Here is a 16,684-nt window from a genome sequence, read left to right as displayed (position 1 = left end):
ACCCATCAACTCGTCATTTACATCAGGTATAACTCCCAATGCAATCCCTCCCCCCTCCCCCCTCCCCATGATAGGCCCCGGTGTGTGATGTTCCCCTTCCCGAGTCCAAGTGATCTCATTGTTCAGTTCCCACCTACGAGTGAGAACATGCGGTGTTTGGTTTTCTGTTCTTGTGATAGTTTGCTAAGAATGATGGTTTCCAGCTGCATCCATGTCCCTACAAAGGACACAAACTCATCCTTTTTTATGGCTGCATAGTATTCCATGGTGTATATGTGCCACATTTTCTTAATCCAATCTGTCACTGATGGACATTTGGGTTGATTCCAAGTCTTTGCTATTGTGAATAGTGCTGCAATAAACATACGTGTGCATGTGTCCTTATAGCAGCATAATTTATAATCCTTTGGGTATATACCCAGTAATGGGATGGCTGGGTCATATGGTACATCTAGTTCTAGATCCTTGAGGAATCGCCATACTGTTTTCCATAATGGTTGAACTAGTTTACACTCCCACCAACAGTGTAAAAGTGTTCCTATTTCTCCACATCCTCTCCAGCACCTGTTGTTTCCTGAATTTTTAATGATCGCCATTCTAACTGGTGTGAGATGGTATCTCATTGTGGTTTTGATTTGCATTTCTCTGATGGCCAGTGATGATGAGCATTTTTTCATGTGTCTGTTGGCTGTATGAATGTCTTCTTTTGAGAAATGTCTGTTCATATCCTTTGCCCACTTTTGGATGGGGTTGTTTGTTTTTTTCTTGTAAATTTGTTTGAGTTCTTTGTAGGTTCTGGATATTAGCCCTTTGTCAGATGAGTAGATTGCAAAAATTTTCTCCCATTCTGTAGGTTGCCTGCTCACTCTGATGGTAGTTTCTTTTGCTGTGCAGAAGCTCTTTAGTTTGATGAGATCCCATTTGTCAATTTTGGCTTTTGCTGCCGTTGCTTTTGGTGTTTTGGACATGAAGTCTTTGCCCATGCCTATGTCCTGAATGGTACTACCTAGGTTTTCCTCTAGGATTTTTATGGTATTAGGTCTAACATTTAAGTCTCTAATCCATCTTGAATTAATTTTCGTATAAGGAGTAAGGAAAGGATCCAGTTTCAGCTTTCTACTTATGGCTAGCCAGTTTTCCCAGCACCATTTATTAAATAGGGAATCCTTTCCCCATTTCTTGTTTCTCTCAGGTTTGTCAAAGATCAGATGGCTGTAGATGTGTGGTATTATTTCTGAGGACTCTGTTCTGTTCCATTGGTCTATATCTCTGTTTTGGTACCAGTACCATGCTGTTTTGGTTACTGTAGCCTTGTAGTATAGTTTGAAGTCAGGTAGCGTGATGCCTCCAGCTTTGTTCTTTTGACTTAGGATTGTCTTGGAGATGCGGGCTCTTTTTTGGTTCCATATGAACTTTAAAGCAGTTTTTTCCAATTCTGTGAAGAAGCTCATTGGTAGCTTGATGGGGATGGCATTGAATCTATAAATTACCTTGGGCAGTATGGCCATTTTCACGATATTGATTCTTCCTATCCATGAGCATGGTATGTTCTTCCATTTGTTTGTGTCCTCTTTTATTTCACTGAGCAGTGGTTTGTAGTTCTCCTTGAAGAGGTCCTTTACATCCCTTGTAAGTTGGATTCCTAGGTATTTTATTCTCTTTGAAGCAATTGTGAATGGAAGTTCATTCCTGATTTGGCTCTCTGTTTGACTGTCACTGGTGTATAAGAAGGCTTGTGATTTTTGCACATTAATTTTGTATCCTGAGACTTTGCTGAAGTTGCTGATCAGCTTAAGGAGATTTTGGGCTGAGACAATGGGGTTTTCTAAATATACAATCATGTCGTCTGCAAACAGGGACAATTTGACTTCTTCTTTTCCTAACTGAATCCCCTTGATTTCTTTCTCTTGCCTGATTGCCCTAGCCAGAACTTCCAACACTATGTTGAATAGGAGTGGTGAGAGAGGGCATCCCTGTCTTGTGCCAGTTTTCAAAGGGAATTTTTCCAGTTTTTGCCCATTCAGTATGATATTGGCTGTGGGTTTGTCATAAATAGCTCTTATTATTTTGAGATACGTTCCATCAATACCGAATTTATTGAGCGTTTTTAGCATGAAGGGCTGTTGAATTTTGTCAAAAGCCTTTTCTGCATCTATTGAGATAATGATGTGGTTCTTGTCTTTGGTTCTGTTTATATGCTGGATTATGTTTATTGATTTGCGAATGTTGAACCAGCCTTGCATCCCAGGGATGAAGCCCACTTGATCATGGTGGATAAGCTTTTTGATGTGCTGCTGAATCCGGTTTGCCAGTATTTTATTGAGGATTTTTGCATCGATGTTCATCAGGGATATTGGTCTAAAATTCTCTTTTTTTGTTGTGTCTCTGCCAGGCTTTGGTATCAGGATGATGTTGGCCTCATAAAATGAGTTAGGGAGGATTCCCTCTTTTTCTATTGATTGGAATAGTTTCAGAAGGAATGGTACCAGCTCCTCCTTGTACCTCTGGTAGAATTCAGCTGTGAATCCATCTGGTCCTGGACTTTTTTTGGTTGGTAGGCTATTAATTATTGCCTCAATTTCAGAGCCTACTATTGGTCTATTCAGGGATTCAACTTCTTCCTGGTTTAGTCTTGGAAGAGTGTAAGTGTCCAGGAAATTATCCATTTCTTCTAGATTTTCCAGTTTATTTGCGTAGAGGTGTTTATAGTATTCTCTGATGGTAGTTTGTATTTCTGTGGGGTCGGTGGTGATATCCCCTTTATCATTTTTAATTGCGTCGATTTGATTCTTCTCTCTTTTCTTCTTTATTAGTCTTGCTAGTGGTCTGTCAATTTTGTTGATCTTTTCAAAAAACCAACTCCTGGATTCATTGATTTTTTGGAGGGTTTTTTGTGTCTCTATCTCCTTCAGTTCTGCTCTGATCTTAGTTATTTCTTGCCTTCTGCTAGCTTTCGAATGTGTTTGCTCTTGCTTCTCTAGTTCTTTTAATTGCAATGTTAGAGTGTCAATTTTAGATCTTTCCTGCTTTCTCTTGTGGGCATTTAGTGCTATAAATTTCCCTCTACACACTGCTTTAAATGTGTCCCAGAGATTCTGGTATGTTGTATCTTTGTTCTCATTGGTTTCAAAGAACATCTTTATTTCTGCCTTCATTTCGTTATGTACCCAGTAGTCATTCAGGAGCAGGTTGTTCAGTTTCCATGTAGTTGAGCGGTTTTGATTGAGTTTCTTAGTCCTGAGTTCTAATTTGATTGCACTGTGGTCTGAGAGACAGTTTGTTATAATTTCTGTTCTTGTACATTTGCTGAGGAGTGCTTTACTTCCGACTACGTGGTCAATTTTGGAGTAAGTACGATGTGGTGCTGAGAAGAATGTATATTCTGTTGATTTGGGGTGGAGAGTTCTATAGATGTCTATTAGGTCTGCTTGCTGCAGAGATGAGTTCAATTCCTGGATATCCTTGTTAACTTTCTGTCTCGTTGATCTGTCTAATGTTGACAGTGGAGTGTTGAAGTCTCCCATTATTATTGTATGGGAGTCTAAGTCTCTTTGTAAGTCTCTAAGGACTTGCTTTATGAATCTGGGTGCTCCTGTATTGGGTGCATATATATTTAGGATAGTTAGCTCTTCCTGTTGAATTGATCCCTTTACCATTATGTAATGTCCTTCTTTGTCTCTTTTGATCTTTGATGGTTTAAAGTCTGTTTTATCAGAGACTAGTATTGCAACCCCCGCTTTTTTGTGTTCTCCATTTGCTTGGTAAATCTTCCTCCATCCCTTTATTTTGAGCCTATGTATGTCTCTGCGTGTGAGATGGGTCTCCTGAATACAGCAGACTGATGGGTCTTGACTCTTTATCCAGTTTGCCAGTCTGTGTCTTTTAATTGGACCATTTAGTCCATTTACATTTAAGGTTAAGATTGTTATGTGTGAACTTGATCCTGCCATTATGATATTAACTGGTTATTTTGCTTGTTAGTTGATGCAGTTTCTTCCTAGCCTTGATGGTCTTTACATTTTGGCATGTTTTTGCAATGGCTGGTACCGGTTGTTCCTTTCCATGTTTAGTGCTTCCTTCAGGGTCTCTTGTAAGGCAGGCCTAGTGGTGACAAAATCTCTAAGCATTTGCTTATCTGTAAAGGATTTTATTTCTCCTTCACTTATGAAACTTAGTTTGGCTGGATATAAAATTCTGGGTTTAAAATTCTTTTCTTTAAGAATGTTGAATATTGGCCCCCACTCTCTTCTGGCTTGAAGAGTTTCTGCCGAGAGATCTGCTGTTAGTCTGATGGGCTTCCCTTTGTGGGTAACCCGACCTTTCTCTCTGGCTGCCCTTAAGATTTTTTCCTTCATTTCAACTTTGGTGAATCTGGCAATTATGTGTCTTGGAGTTGCTCTTCTCGAGGAGTATCTTTGTGGCGTTCTCTGTATTTCCTGGATTTGAATGTTGGCCTGCCCTACTAGGTTGGGGAAGTTCTCCTGGATGATATCCTGAAGAGTGTTTTCCAACTTGGTTCCATTTTCCCCGTCACTTTCAGGCACCCCAATCAGACGTAGATTTGGTCTTTTTACATAATCCCATACTTCTTGTAGGCTTTGTTCATTTCTTTTTCTTCTTTTTTCTTTTGGTTTCTCTTCTCGCTTCATTTCATTCATTTGATCCTCCATCGCTGACATTCTTTCTTCCAGTTGATCGAGACGGTTACTGAAGCTTGTGCATTTGTCACGTATTTCTCGTGCCATGGTTTTCGTCTCTTTCATTTCGTTTGTGAGCTTCTCTGCATTAATTACTCTAGCCATCAATTCTTCCACTTTTTTTTCAAGATTTTTAGTTTCTTTGCGCTGGGTACGTAATTCCTCCTTTAGCTCTGAGAAATTTGATGGACTGAAGCCTTCTTCTCTCATCTCGTCGAAGTCATTCTCCGTCCAGCTTTGATCCGTTGCTGGCGATGAGCTGCGCTCCTTTGCCGGGGGAGATGCGCTCTTATTTTTTGAATTTCCAGCTTTTCTGCCCTGCTTTTTCCCCATCTTTGTGGTTTTATCTGCCTCTGGTCTTTGATGATGGTGATGTACTGATGGGGTTTTGGTGTAGGTGTCCTTCCTGTTTGATAGCTTTCCTTCTAACAGTCAGGATCCTCAGCTGTAGGTTGTAGCTGTAGGAGATTGCTTGAGGTCCACTCCAGACCCTGTTTGCCTGGGTATCAGCAGCAGAGGCTGCAGAAGATAGAATATTTCTGAACAGCGAGTGTACCTGTCTGATTCTTGCTTTGGAATCTTCCTCTCAGGGGTGTACTCCACCCTGTGAGGTGTGGGGTGTCAGACTGCCCCTAGTGGGGGATGTCTCCCAGTTAGGCTACTCAGGGGTCAGGGACCCACTTGAGCAGGGAGTCTGTCCCTTCTCAGATCTCAACCTCCGTGTTGGGAGATCCACTGCTCTCTTCAAAGCTGTCAGACAGAGTCGTTTGCGTCTGCAGAGCTGCTGCGTTTGTTATTTACTGTGCCCTGTCCCCAGAGGTGGAGTCTACAGAGACAGGCAGGTTTCCTTGAGCTGCTGTGAGCTCCACCCAGTTCGAGCTTCCCAGCAGCTTTGTTTACCTACTTAAGCCTCAGCAATGGCGGGCGCCCCTCCCCCAGCCTCGCTGCTGCCTTGCCGGTAGATCACAGACTGCTGTGCTAGCAATGAGGGAGGCTCCGTGGGTGTGGGACACTCCCGGCCAGGTGTGGGATATGATCTCCTGGTGTGCCTGTCTGCTTAAAGCGCAGTATTGGGGTGGGAGTTACCCGATTTTCCAGGTGTTGTGTGTCTCAGTTCCCCTGGCTAGGAAAAGGGATTCCCTTCCCCCTTGCGCTTTCCAGGTGAGGCAATGCCTCGCCCTGCTTCAGCTCTCGCTGGTCGGGCTGCAGCAGCTGATCGTCTGGCACTCCCCAGTGAGATGAACCCAGTACCTCAGTTGAAAATGCAGAAATCGCGGGTCTTCTGTGTCGCTCGCGCTGGGAGTTGGAGACTGGAGCTGTTCCTATTCGGCCATCTTGCTCCGCCCCCACCGCATCCATTTCTTTTCTTCATTCAGTTTTTCATTCATTCATCAATACATATTCATTGAGTAACCTACTATGTGCCAGGCACTATTCCAGGCACTGAAGAATCAACAATGAAAAAACTTCTCATAGAGCTTACATTCTAGTGGAAGAGACAAGTAACAAACCAATCAATAAACCATAATATTGTAGATATCAGAGAAGTGAAGGTCATGAAGAAAAATAAATCTGGATAAGGGACTGGAGTGAAGTAAGCGTCACTTTATACAGCTGGGTGATCTGGGAAGGCCTCTCTGAAGAAGAAACATTTGAGCAGAGACCTAATATTTCCCGTCAATGAGAACAGTAAGTGCAAAGGCCTTAGAGTAAGAGTGTGCTTGGCTAAGAGATCAGCATATCTGGAGTGTAGTAAGCAAAAGCAACAAAGATAAGAGATGAGGTCAGAGAGTCATGGGAGTTAGACCATGCAGGGCCTCACAGGCCATGATAAGGAATTTAGATTTTACTTTAAGTATGTTGGAAATCCAATGAAGGATTTTGAGCGGCAGAATAACATATGAAAAGCTCTGTAAAATCCAGTGGTCATCCCCCTAAAAAATAAAAAATTTTAAAAAAATTTTTTAAAGCTCAACTTTGTTTAAACCAGCATTTTCCAAATTCATTTGACCATGATTAGAGCAATGTTTTGCGTGGCACCTACTAATAATCCGTAGAACATATACTTTGGGATATGATAGCCCTAGAACGGTGCTTCTCAAATTTTAACCTGCATAAGAATCACTTGGAGAGTTTGTTAAAATACAAATTCTTGGAGCCCAGCTCCAGAGATGCTGAGTCAGTAGGCCCAGCAGGAGGCTGGAAAATTTACATTTCTAGTAAGTTCTCAGGTAATACTAAAGCTGCCAATCCATGGACCACAATTTAAGTAGCATTGCCTATGACAAAGAGATTAATACATAAATACAAAACTAGAGATATGGTTAACACAGGAATTCAGCCAAATTCAACTGTGCCTGTCCTTTTTACCTGTTTTACCTCTTCACATTGCTAGAAGCAATATGAGAGCATCAGATACTATCTTCCATTTATGAAAAATAGGCCATACATCAAAGCCTGACTTTAAGATGGTTTTTCCTAGAGTAAGGCATACTTTCTCACCTTCTTAGTCCTCCCTTGTTGCCATATCATTGGTCATCCAACTGATTAATGAGGACCATGTAAGTTTCCAGAAAAGACCACTTGGTTGGGCTTAGTTCCATGGGCATAAACAATTCTATTAGTCTTTTTTTAGGGACCAGAAGAAACGTTGCCAGTAGCAGAAAATTAATACATGCTCTAATACAATAATTATTGTACTTGAGCACCACCAGCAACAATTTCAAAAACATTTCTGGGTCTTGGTCTCAGTAAGAATCATGACAAACTCCATCTTATCCCCAAGCAATCAGAGCTTTCCAAGAGGAAGTTTATCATAACTACTTCCTCCATTAGGCATCTGGCCACTAAGCATTTAGTGACACCTTATATGGGAACTTCCAAGGGCCTGCTACAGTGGACCTAAGCCTCTCTAAGAAGGATGCTAAGCATTGTTTTTTCTATAAGTAGGAAATTCCATTCATAGGTAGTTACACAGTAAAGGGTCAAGAGATATACTAAGCATTTCTGAGAAAGGAGAAAATGTTTTTGGAAATTCAGTCAGAACTCAGAAAATTTTAATAACCACATGAGAATTCTAATGAAACTTAAAAAGGTGTGAATTATGGGAATATGTAAATTATAATAGAATAAAGGGTTGCACTATATTTCAGTTTGACTTGTATAAGTCATCCCTGTCCCCATGAAATAATTTGAGATTTGGCAAACTGACCTTGTTCCTGCCAGTGGCCTAAGTGAATCATAAATAACTTTCTAACTAGCTATGGAAACTGCATCTCTGCCTATTCCAGCACTGCGTAGATCTAGCAAAAACAAAATGATAAAGGAGCTTAGTTCTCTGTCTCCTAGAATAAGGACTAGACTGCAGCAAACCCACAGGCTATTCCTTCGTAGGATTACTTGCAGGGTCAAGAGAAATTGTCCTATTGGAGGATGTTGTGAGACCTGGATGAGGAAGATTGAGCTGGGACGAAGCAGATTCACCAAAAACCCACTTCTCTTTCCATAGCCTGAAGGTTGACACTCTACCATCCTTTGTGTGGGAGCAGGATAGGACCCTTTTGCAGTAATAAAGCATGTCTCTGGGGGCCTACAAGCATCACTGTTTACAGAGTTCCCAGGAACAGAAGTAAAAGCAGCATCATGAGCCGTTAGAAACTCTATCAGGTGATGTGGCCTCTTGAGGACTTGCCTAGCCTGCACAGAGGAGGTCACCCTGCCCTGACCTTGTGGGTGCTCACAACTGACAGCAGGCCTATAACAAGGAAAGTTGGTTTTTGTTGATTTCCTTGGCTTTATGATTTACACCAATTGGACTAGAAAGACAAAAAAAAAAAACTAGGGAATTTTAAAAAATAATAGTTTGAGGCCTGGTATTATATATTTCATGCTCGGCTTGTGCTTGGCTACATCCTTCGTTCAACAAACATTTACTGAGCTTCTGCTATATGCCAGGTACTGTGCTGGGACTGAACCACACAGACATTAATTAGGCACCATCTGCCCATCACAAACTCAAAATCCATTGGAGGATATAGGTATCCCTACCCATAGTCTTCATAAAACGAAAGCAGTGCTATACGAGGCAGGCTGTTGAGTTTCAAAGGAAAGACATCTAATTCTTCCTTACAGAGATAATACTTGAGCTGTATCTTGAAGGATAAACAGACATTCAGAATGGGAAAGAAAAGGCGGGCAGAAAAGGAAAATCATTCTGAGCAGAAGGAACAGTATGTACAAAAGCTCAGAGACCTGCAGCTTGATTAAGTACACTCTTAGTAGCTCACTGTGATGGATGCTTAAGGCACCTGAGGAAGAGTGACAGAAGATGAAGCTAAAAGTTTAAAAGATCAAAATCTTTTGGCTACTTATGTAACATGGCTACTTATGTAACACTAAGGGGGTACAACTTTATCCCATAGGCAATAGGAAGCAAAGAAAAGATTTTAAGAAAAGGGATGATGTGGTCTTATTAGATTTTGACAGCTCATGAAGGACTGATTGCAGGAGAGTAAAAAACAAATAAATCAGGCTGACATTGGATACGATGAGACAATTAAGAAATTAAGAGACTACCTCATGGGTCCACCTGGTCATATCTCATGGGTCCATGAGCCCAAACCAAGGCAGCCTCAGTGGGGGTATAGAAGAGAGAGCAGAGAGATGAGGAATTTAGGAGTTAAAATGATGAAACTTTGTGATTGATTTGATGTGGCTGAAGAGCAAGATGAAGGAGCCAGAGAGTCTGAATAAGAGTGCCTAGACGGATAATGTTACCATCTACTGAAATGGGCCATAGGAAGGAGAAATAGGTTTGGGGCAGGGGAATGATGATGAGGTCAGTATGACAAATGATGAGTTTCAAGGAACCTATGGAATATCCAAGCAGTGAGCCTAATGGAATTCAGGCCACAGGCTTGCGAGAAATGGCATAGTGTCAACCTTCATTCCTAATACCCATTTTACATGATTTATTTTACATGATTTATTCCACCTGTCAACTCATTCACTACTAGGAATCTTTAGAGGTGCACCTTGTGCTTCAGTTCTTTCTGACACCTTGGCAAAGACTCATTGAACTAAACTGACCCCAGGAGGTTATCTCGTTGACTCCTTGGCTTCCAAACTAGGCCACATGGCCCAGACTGATTAGGATTTTAGTGAGTTCGACATCCTTAGGAAGAATATTTTAATCCCAGTCCTGTTTTAATATTCTAATCACTACCACTAAATGCCTCATTCTTCACGGGTGGTGAAAAGGTGTGGTGGAGGGACAAACATTTATTTTGTATCAGATATGTGCCATATGCTATGCTGGGCACTTTATATACATTGTATTACTTAATCCTAGGTAGGCATTATAATCCCTATCTTAGATATGAGAAAACTGAGACTCCCAGAGGTCACATGCCCACTGTCACACAGGTGGTGAGTGGCAGAAGTATGGTTCAAACCCAGGTCTGTCAGATAGCTAAGCCCACGTACTTTCCACTGTACTATACTCCTAGTGTTGATGCCAACCTTATTTTAGTCTGCCACTATCTTATGTAGAAAAAGGAGGGAGAAAAATACCACAGAAAATTCGTCTTGGTCTGTGAATTACTAACAAATCATGTGGTCCAGCTAATGACATTATTGTAGCCTTCTACCATTTTATCCGTAAAATGCACGAGATTCACATTTTTAAAAATTAGAAGCTTCCAGTCTATCTTTCTTGCCTCGGTTATGGCTACCAAATGTATCATTGCTAAACCACAAAAGACTATGTTAAAGTAACATTAAAGGGTCTGGATTTTAAAAAAAAAAAACAAAAAAAAAAACAAAAAAAAAAACCACAGGAGCGGGGAAACTGAAGCGTTATAGTTGAAACCTCCTCATAACTCACTTGTGGTGCATGGCATGGACGGTGTGGGTGCTGTGAGACCACCCACTGATCCAAGGCTCCCACCACGGAGACACAACAAGAGAAAGCTGTGGATACCCTAGCTTGTAAGAATTCACTCAGACTGATAGTGTTTCTTTTAAAGAAGTTATTCGGTGCCTCTCTCTATTTTTCCAGTCATATTTTGGAAAGGGGAAAAAAGTCAGTTGTTTTTTTTTTACCACTTGGTTTAGAAAGGCAGGGTGTGAGACACTTCACTCTCATCACTTCCAGCCAAGAGAGGACATCTGTCAAGTGCTAACAGGACATAATCCCTCCTTGAAAGTCATAAAGACACATTCAGGGAGCTACTAGGGTCAAGAGTAAGCTAAAAAGTCGTGGTGATTCCTTCCTGTGGAGCTGCCAGGAAATATCACAGACCTGAAACACCTTTCCAAACAGGAAAATCAAGCCCACAGTAAAGGAAAGACAATGGAGAAAAGAGGAGCCTTCGGGCGAAAGCTCGAAGATCCGTTCATGCATTTTTTCATTTACTCATTTGGTCAATAAACCTTAATTGACAAGCTACAATGTTCCAGGTTTCAATGACATAAAAATTAATAGGAGGCGTAGTTCCTGCCCTCAAAGAAATCCCAATCTAATGCCAAGGCAGTCAAGTAAACAGCTAGGTACAATGTAGTAGGATAGTGTCATGAAATGTTTAGAAACAAGTGATCTAGGAGCACAAAAGAGGGAGAAACTAGTTCCACCTGGCAGGGAGATGGCAGTGAAAACCTGGCTGAGGAGAAAACATTTACGTATCACAAGTTGACCTGGAGGTATTAGTAAAGAAAGGTGTGTGAGGAGGAGGAAAAGGCATGATTAAAAGCATGGAAGTATAAAGGGACTCGTAGTAAGTTCAGCTTGACCAAAGCTTAGGACTGATGAGGAACTAGGGCTGGAAGGTGGCAGCATGAGGGAAGGTGTGACTGAAAATATACTCAAATCCTAGATCGCAGGGAGCTTTCCTTATGGGGAGATGTTTGGATTTTATCCTCGGGTCCAGAGGGAGCTCTGTAGAAGTCTTTAAGCAGGGAAATAGTATGAGAGTTAGATCATTTGGGAGAAGCTCCATAGCTTGTCATTTACTGAGAGGGCATATGAAATCAGTTATCTGTGTCAGGCAAACAAAGTGCTAAACAGAGGAGAGAAGATGGGAAGGAAGGATCTGACACCACAGAGAAAAATCAAGCCCAAGACAGAGGCCTCCCAAGTTGAGAAACACCTCCTTGAAATGAGGCATAACTGGAGTAAGGATGGACCACTCACACCCTCACCCCATTCTTCTCTTCTACTTCCATGGGAGGAAAGACAGAGCACACTGCCCTGGCATTCACCTAAGATTTATCCCCAGAGAAAAAGAAAGCAAGGAAGTAGAAGGCAGTGGTAACATGGGAATTGTAGGGTGCACAGAAATGTCTCTCAATATGCAGAAAAGTAGGGCTTCCTCATTGAGGTGCAGAGATGACCAATGCCCCATTTTGAGGTAGTGTGGTTTTAGCTTCCCTAAATGGCCAGATCTGGGTCTCAGGAATCATCATCTAATTACTACCTGTAATTACTACCTGTAATTAGATGTTCTTCCTAGAATTCCTCGCTAAAGAAGCCAGAATAAAAATGTTTCAACAGACTTGTGAGTTGTAACAGCCCTATTTCCAAAGCATGGAACACACTGGTACAGGTCAGAGGTAAACAGAGTAAAAGAGGTTCTTGAAGAATGAGTCTCCAAATTCATCAATGCCCAGGAAGAAACCAGTACTATGATAGTCTGAAACAGGGTGTTTTCCTCATCCTACTAGAATCCGAAGTTACGGTATAGGATCAGAGCTGGTCAGAGAAGTACAGGAAATCTGACCATCTCAAGCTGCCTACACTAGGCTCAATCCTACACTGCTCTGTTCCTCCCGAAAAAAGGAAATGATGGAGATGAAGGCTGGACTCTTTCCTGTGGTCTCTGTCCCATTATCTGTTGAGAGAAGAAAACCAAGTCTGCTGAAAGCAAAAAATGGTCTGTCCAGGCAGCAACAGCTCTTATCATCCATCCAGAGGGGCCAAGAAGGGGAGAGGCAGAAGAGGATCAAAGCCTATCATAATAGGCCCTTGGGGAAGTTTTGCAGTCAGACCAAAGACACTGAGAAAAGGATGTCTTCTGTCTTCTGGGGGTTCTGGCCTTGGAAAGGAGTAGGCAAGATATGTACTGGAAATCAGATGTGAAACCCAAAACTAGGTTTCAAATTGCTACTTGGCTTTTTTTCTTTAAAGTGATAAGCAAGCTTATTTTCCCAGTATGTGTGTGTATATATGTGTGTGTGCGCGCACACACACACACACACTCAGCCCCAACTTTAGGGAAACGTCCACATAACTGCAGCTTTAGCCAACCCCACTTCCCCATACCTTACTAGGAGTTGGTAAACCTTAAAAGGGAATACTGTCTGACTAAAGCCAGACAACTGGCCCCTTAAGAGCACATTTATAATTTATTTATGGCTTAATATTTTCCACTGATAGGATTAATAAATCATGTTTTCATTCAACTTGTTTTCTCTGAGGTATGAATTTCTCTATTTTGATACCAGATCTTAACATGTTTTATTTTGCTTGTCCATTTTCCAGTTCATTTTTGCAGCTACAGAGAGAAATTTATTAGTCTGTATTGCCGCCTTTCTGCTGTTGTGGAGCTGGATTCTCTGAATACCCAACAGTCCCTCAGGGAAGCGATCTCAGACAGCGAGGTTGCAGCTGCCAAACAAAGACACCAGCAAGTTTTAGATTTCATTCAGGTAATTGTGTGTTTCTTCTGGGGTAAAAGGAAGGGAGAAGAGGCAGGGTGGAAAAAGCGACAGCCAAGTATGGGAAAGGACAGCAGTCCAGGCTGATTCAAAGAACACGATGTCTACGTAGCCTATTGAGTTGGTTAAAATGTGGAGCTCAGGGAGATAAATTTTCAAACAGAGTCTTAAGAAAAAGTTACAGATAAATCACAATATTACGAAGAACTGTTATCAGTCACCATGGTAGATAGTGGTAGCTTTCCATACAGGAGAGAAAAATCACCCCCCAGAAGCAGTAACTAGAATATTATTCTTACCTTGTAGCCCATTGACAATTCTAATAGAAAGAAAAATTGTATTAATTAACTCAATATCTCAGAGAAAAAGAAAATGAAATGACCTACCAGTTTATGTTAACCCAGATCCAATTAGAACTAAAATTCCTTATGTTTTGGGCTTCTTTCTCACAGAATTGACACTTTAATATGTGGCTGTTAAGATCAGAAAATGTGTTCCCCTTCCCATGGTCTTGTCTGGGAAAGCCTATGGTAACACCTTAGGGTCTTGTAAAAGGGATACTGACTAGTAGTCAAGAGAATTTGGATCTGGCCTGAAATTGCTTCTGAATCCCTTAGCCAAACCTGTCAATCTTTCTGTCCATCAGTTATTCAATTCACAAAATGAGTAGAATAGCAATAGCCCCATGATAAATATCACTATAATACATATTCAGTTCAATTTGATAAACCTTTATTAAACAACCAGGTGTCAGGCACTGTATGCGAGATATAAAGTTGAATTAGACATGGTCTCTGATCTTAAGGAGTTTAAAATCCATCAAGGTAGATAAGAAATGTGTGTAAATATAACTTGTAAAATGTGCTAGGTGCCAAAAAAAGATATACCAAAACAAAACAAAGAAACAAATAAGCTCTGTGTCAACACAAGGAAGTAAAAATTTACTTTCCCTTGTATCAGAAACATTCCCGTGAAGGATGTAATTGATATCTAGCCTGGCCTACAAGGATAGGTTAGATTATAGTAAGGTGAAATAGAATGTAGAGCATTCAAAGAGAAGGTATAAACAGATAAGGCAGACAGAGCAGAAAAATAGTATTTGGGGAATGATAAGTAGTCAAGCTATTGGTTGGGACATAAATCGAGTGATGAGAGGTAGAAATCAGGCAAGAATGAAAGATGGCAATGACAGCAGATCCCAAGGGCTTTATTAAAAGCCATGATTAAGAAATCTGTACTTTATTCTGTAGGCAACAGGGAGCTACCCAAAGTTTTGAAGAAAGTTAAGTTACAGGGTCTCACAATTCTGTTTAGGGTAGATTCGAGCATACTCTTGAATCTATGTATACGGGAAGGATACTCTTTCCGTATACAGTGGTACAGCCATGCTGGTTGTTTATTGTAAGCATTTACTCTGGTCATGCTCACCAAATAAGGATTTAAGGACAAGACTAAAGGCAGGGAAACCAAATAAGAAGTTATTATAGCTATCCAGACAAGATGTAATGAGGACTTAAGATGAACAAATGCTGTGAACTTTGGGCAAAGAAATCTCTTGTAGTCCCAACAGTCCCAATCTCCTCATCTGTAAAATAGGGATGATAATAATAGGCTACCTCATAATGTTACTGAGAGAATTCAATGAGATAATACATATAAAACACTCGGCAGAATGCCTGGTACACAGTAAATGTGTAATACTTTGTATATTCATTCATTCATTCATTCATTCATTCACAAGAAGGAGAAATTCTTTGAAATATGAATATGTGAGATTCAAGGTGTTTGAAACACTCAGGAAGAAAATATTGTAATTTACTTGCAAAGTGGAGAGCAGACAAATCTTTAGGTTTATCCTACTTTCCTCATCCTGTGAATGAGATATCTTAGGTGACCTCTCAGAATAGAGAAATAACTTTTGAGAAGTTACTTTCTCCATTGGCCTGAGAATGTAGAATTTAAACATTCAAAACATTTACTTCATTGATTTCATTTCCAGTAAAAATGGAACACAGATGGTGGGGAAGGGGAGGGAAAAGGAAGATCGCAGCATGAGGAGAATATGAAAGACTGGCTTATTTTTGAACCCCTATAAGGGATAGTGGAGCATAGTAAGAATAACAACAGATCAGAAGTTGGTCCCAGAGGAGGCTGGGAGGCTGAGACGGGAGGATCTCTTGAGCCCAGAAGTTCAAGACCAGCCTGGGCAACACAGTGAGCGTCCATCTCTATTAAATACAAACAAAAAATAAAAAGAAATCAAGGAGGATACATTTTTAGTCCCAAATCTTCTGACAAACTCTGGAGTATTGGACAATTCATTTGATCTCTGGGGCCTCAATTTCCTCATATGTAAAATGAAAGAACTGGACTAGATGACTTCTGTGGGTCTAGTTGGCTCTAACGTTTTTCGACTTAACAACCAGAGATATTTTTAGAGGAACACTTCTCTACCCATGCCTTAGGTTCTGTTTCTGCCTTATTCCACTTATGCTTCCCTGAATCCAGTATGTTCCTCCAACAAGAAGGCTGACTTTCTTCAGTCCATTGTGTTCTCAAACTCCTCCCAGAGTTCACTGGCCTCATTCCTACTCCCTGACTATTACTCCTGCTCCTTTCTTTTTCATGTAGCCTAGGGCTCCACTGCCTTTTTCTCTTTCTTTTATATCACACCATTAAGTGGGTTGGATAAAGGCAGGCCAGGCTGGGAATTCTTCAAAGTTCTAGCCTGCTCTGGTCTCCCAAAGCAGGTAACTTGAGAGCCCTCTCTACATACTTCCCTTCTAGTCAGCCAGGTACACGCAGACTTGGATAAAAGCCAATTCTCAAAGGGTTCAAAATATAACTTCTTGGTCAGGGTGAAACAAGACCATTTCCCTATACCCGTAGCCTTCAGTGAACCACCTTGCTTCTCCCAACATGAATAATTTCACTGAGTGGAGACAATTCAATATCATCTCTCCCTTTATGTTGACTTTGTGGTCTCGGTCTCTCTCTCTCTCTCTCTCTCTCTCTCTCTCTCTCTCTGTCAAAATGAAAACCAGCTGTAGCCACTCACCCATTGGTGTTCACAGCTCAGCCCACTACGCACCATAACCTGCAGAGGCGACCGCCAGTCATGACAGCATTTGTATGATTCCAGATCTAAGACAGTGTTGAAGTCACTACACAAACCAAACATTGTAAAGAGCAAGGGAGTCTATGTAAATACAGTTAGGAAAAGAAGCCAAGGAGTGCAGCCAGAAAGAGGGAGGGCTAGACCAGGGGAGGTGTAG

General features: G+C 41.2%; 1 protein-coding gene across 1 annotated transcript in view; it reads left to right on the top strand.

Annotated features, from left to right (window-relative positions):
- Nucleotides 1-16,684, top strand: part of ANKFN1 (ankyrin repeat and fibronectin type III domain containing 1) — a 162,011-nt gene that overhangs the window by 123,433 nt on the left and 21,894 nt on the right. Inside the window, exon 15 of the mRNA XM_008011401.3 lies at nt 13,234-13,400. Within this exon, the coding sequence (XP_008009592.3) occupies nt 13,234-13,400 (167 nt within the window). The remainder of the gene's footprint in view (nt 1-13,233; nt 13,401-16,684) is intronic.

This window comes from Chlorocebus sabaeus, chromosome 16 (assembly GCF_047675955.1).
Source record: "Chlorocebus sabaeus isolate Y175 chromosome 16, mChlSab1.0.hap1, whole genome shotgun sequence".
Lineage (NCBI taxonomy): Eukaryota > Metazoa > Chordata > Mammalia > Primates > Cercopithecidae > Chlorocebus > Chlorocebus sabaeus.
Note: the sequence above shows the minus strand (reverse complement) of the source record. Positions and strands in the feature narration are given on the sequence as shown.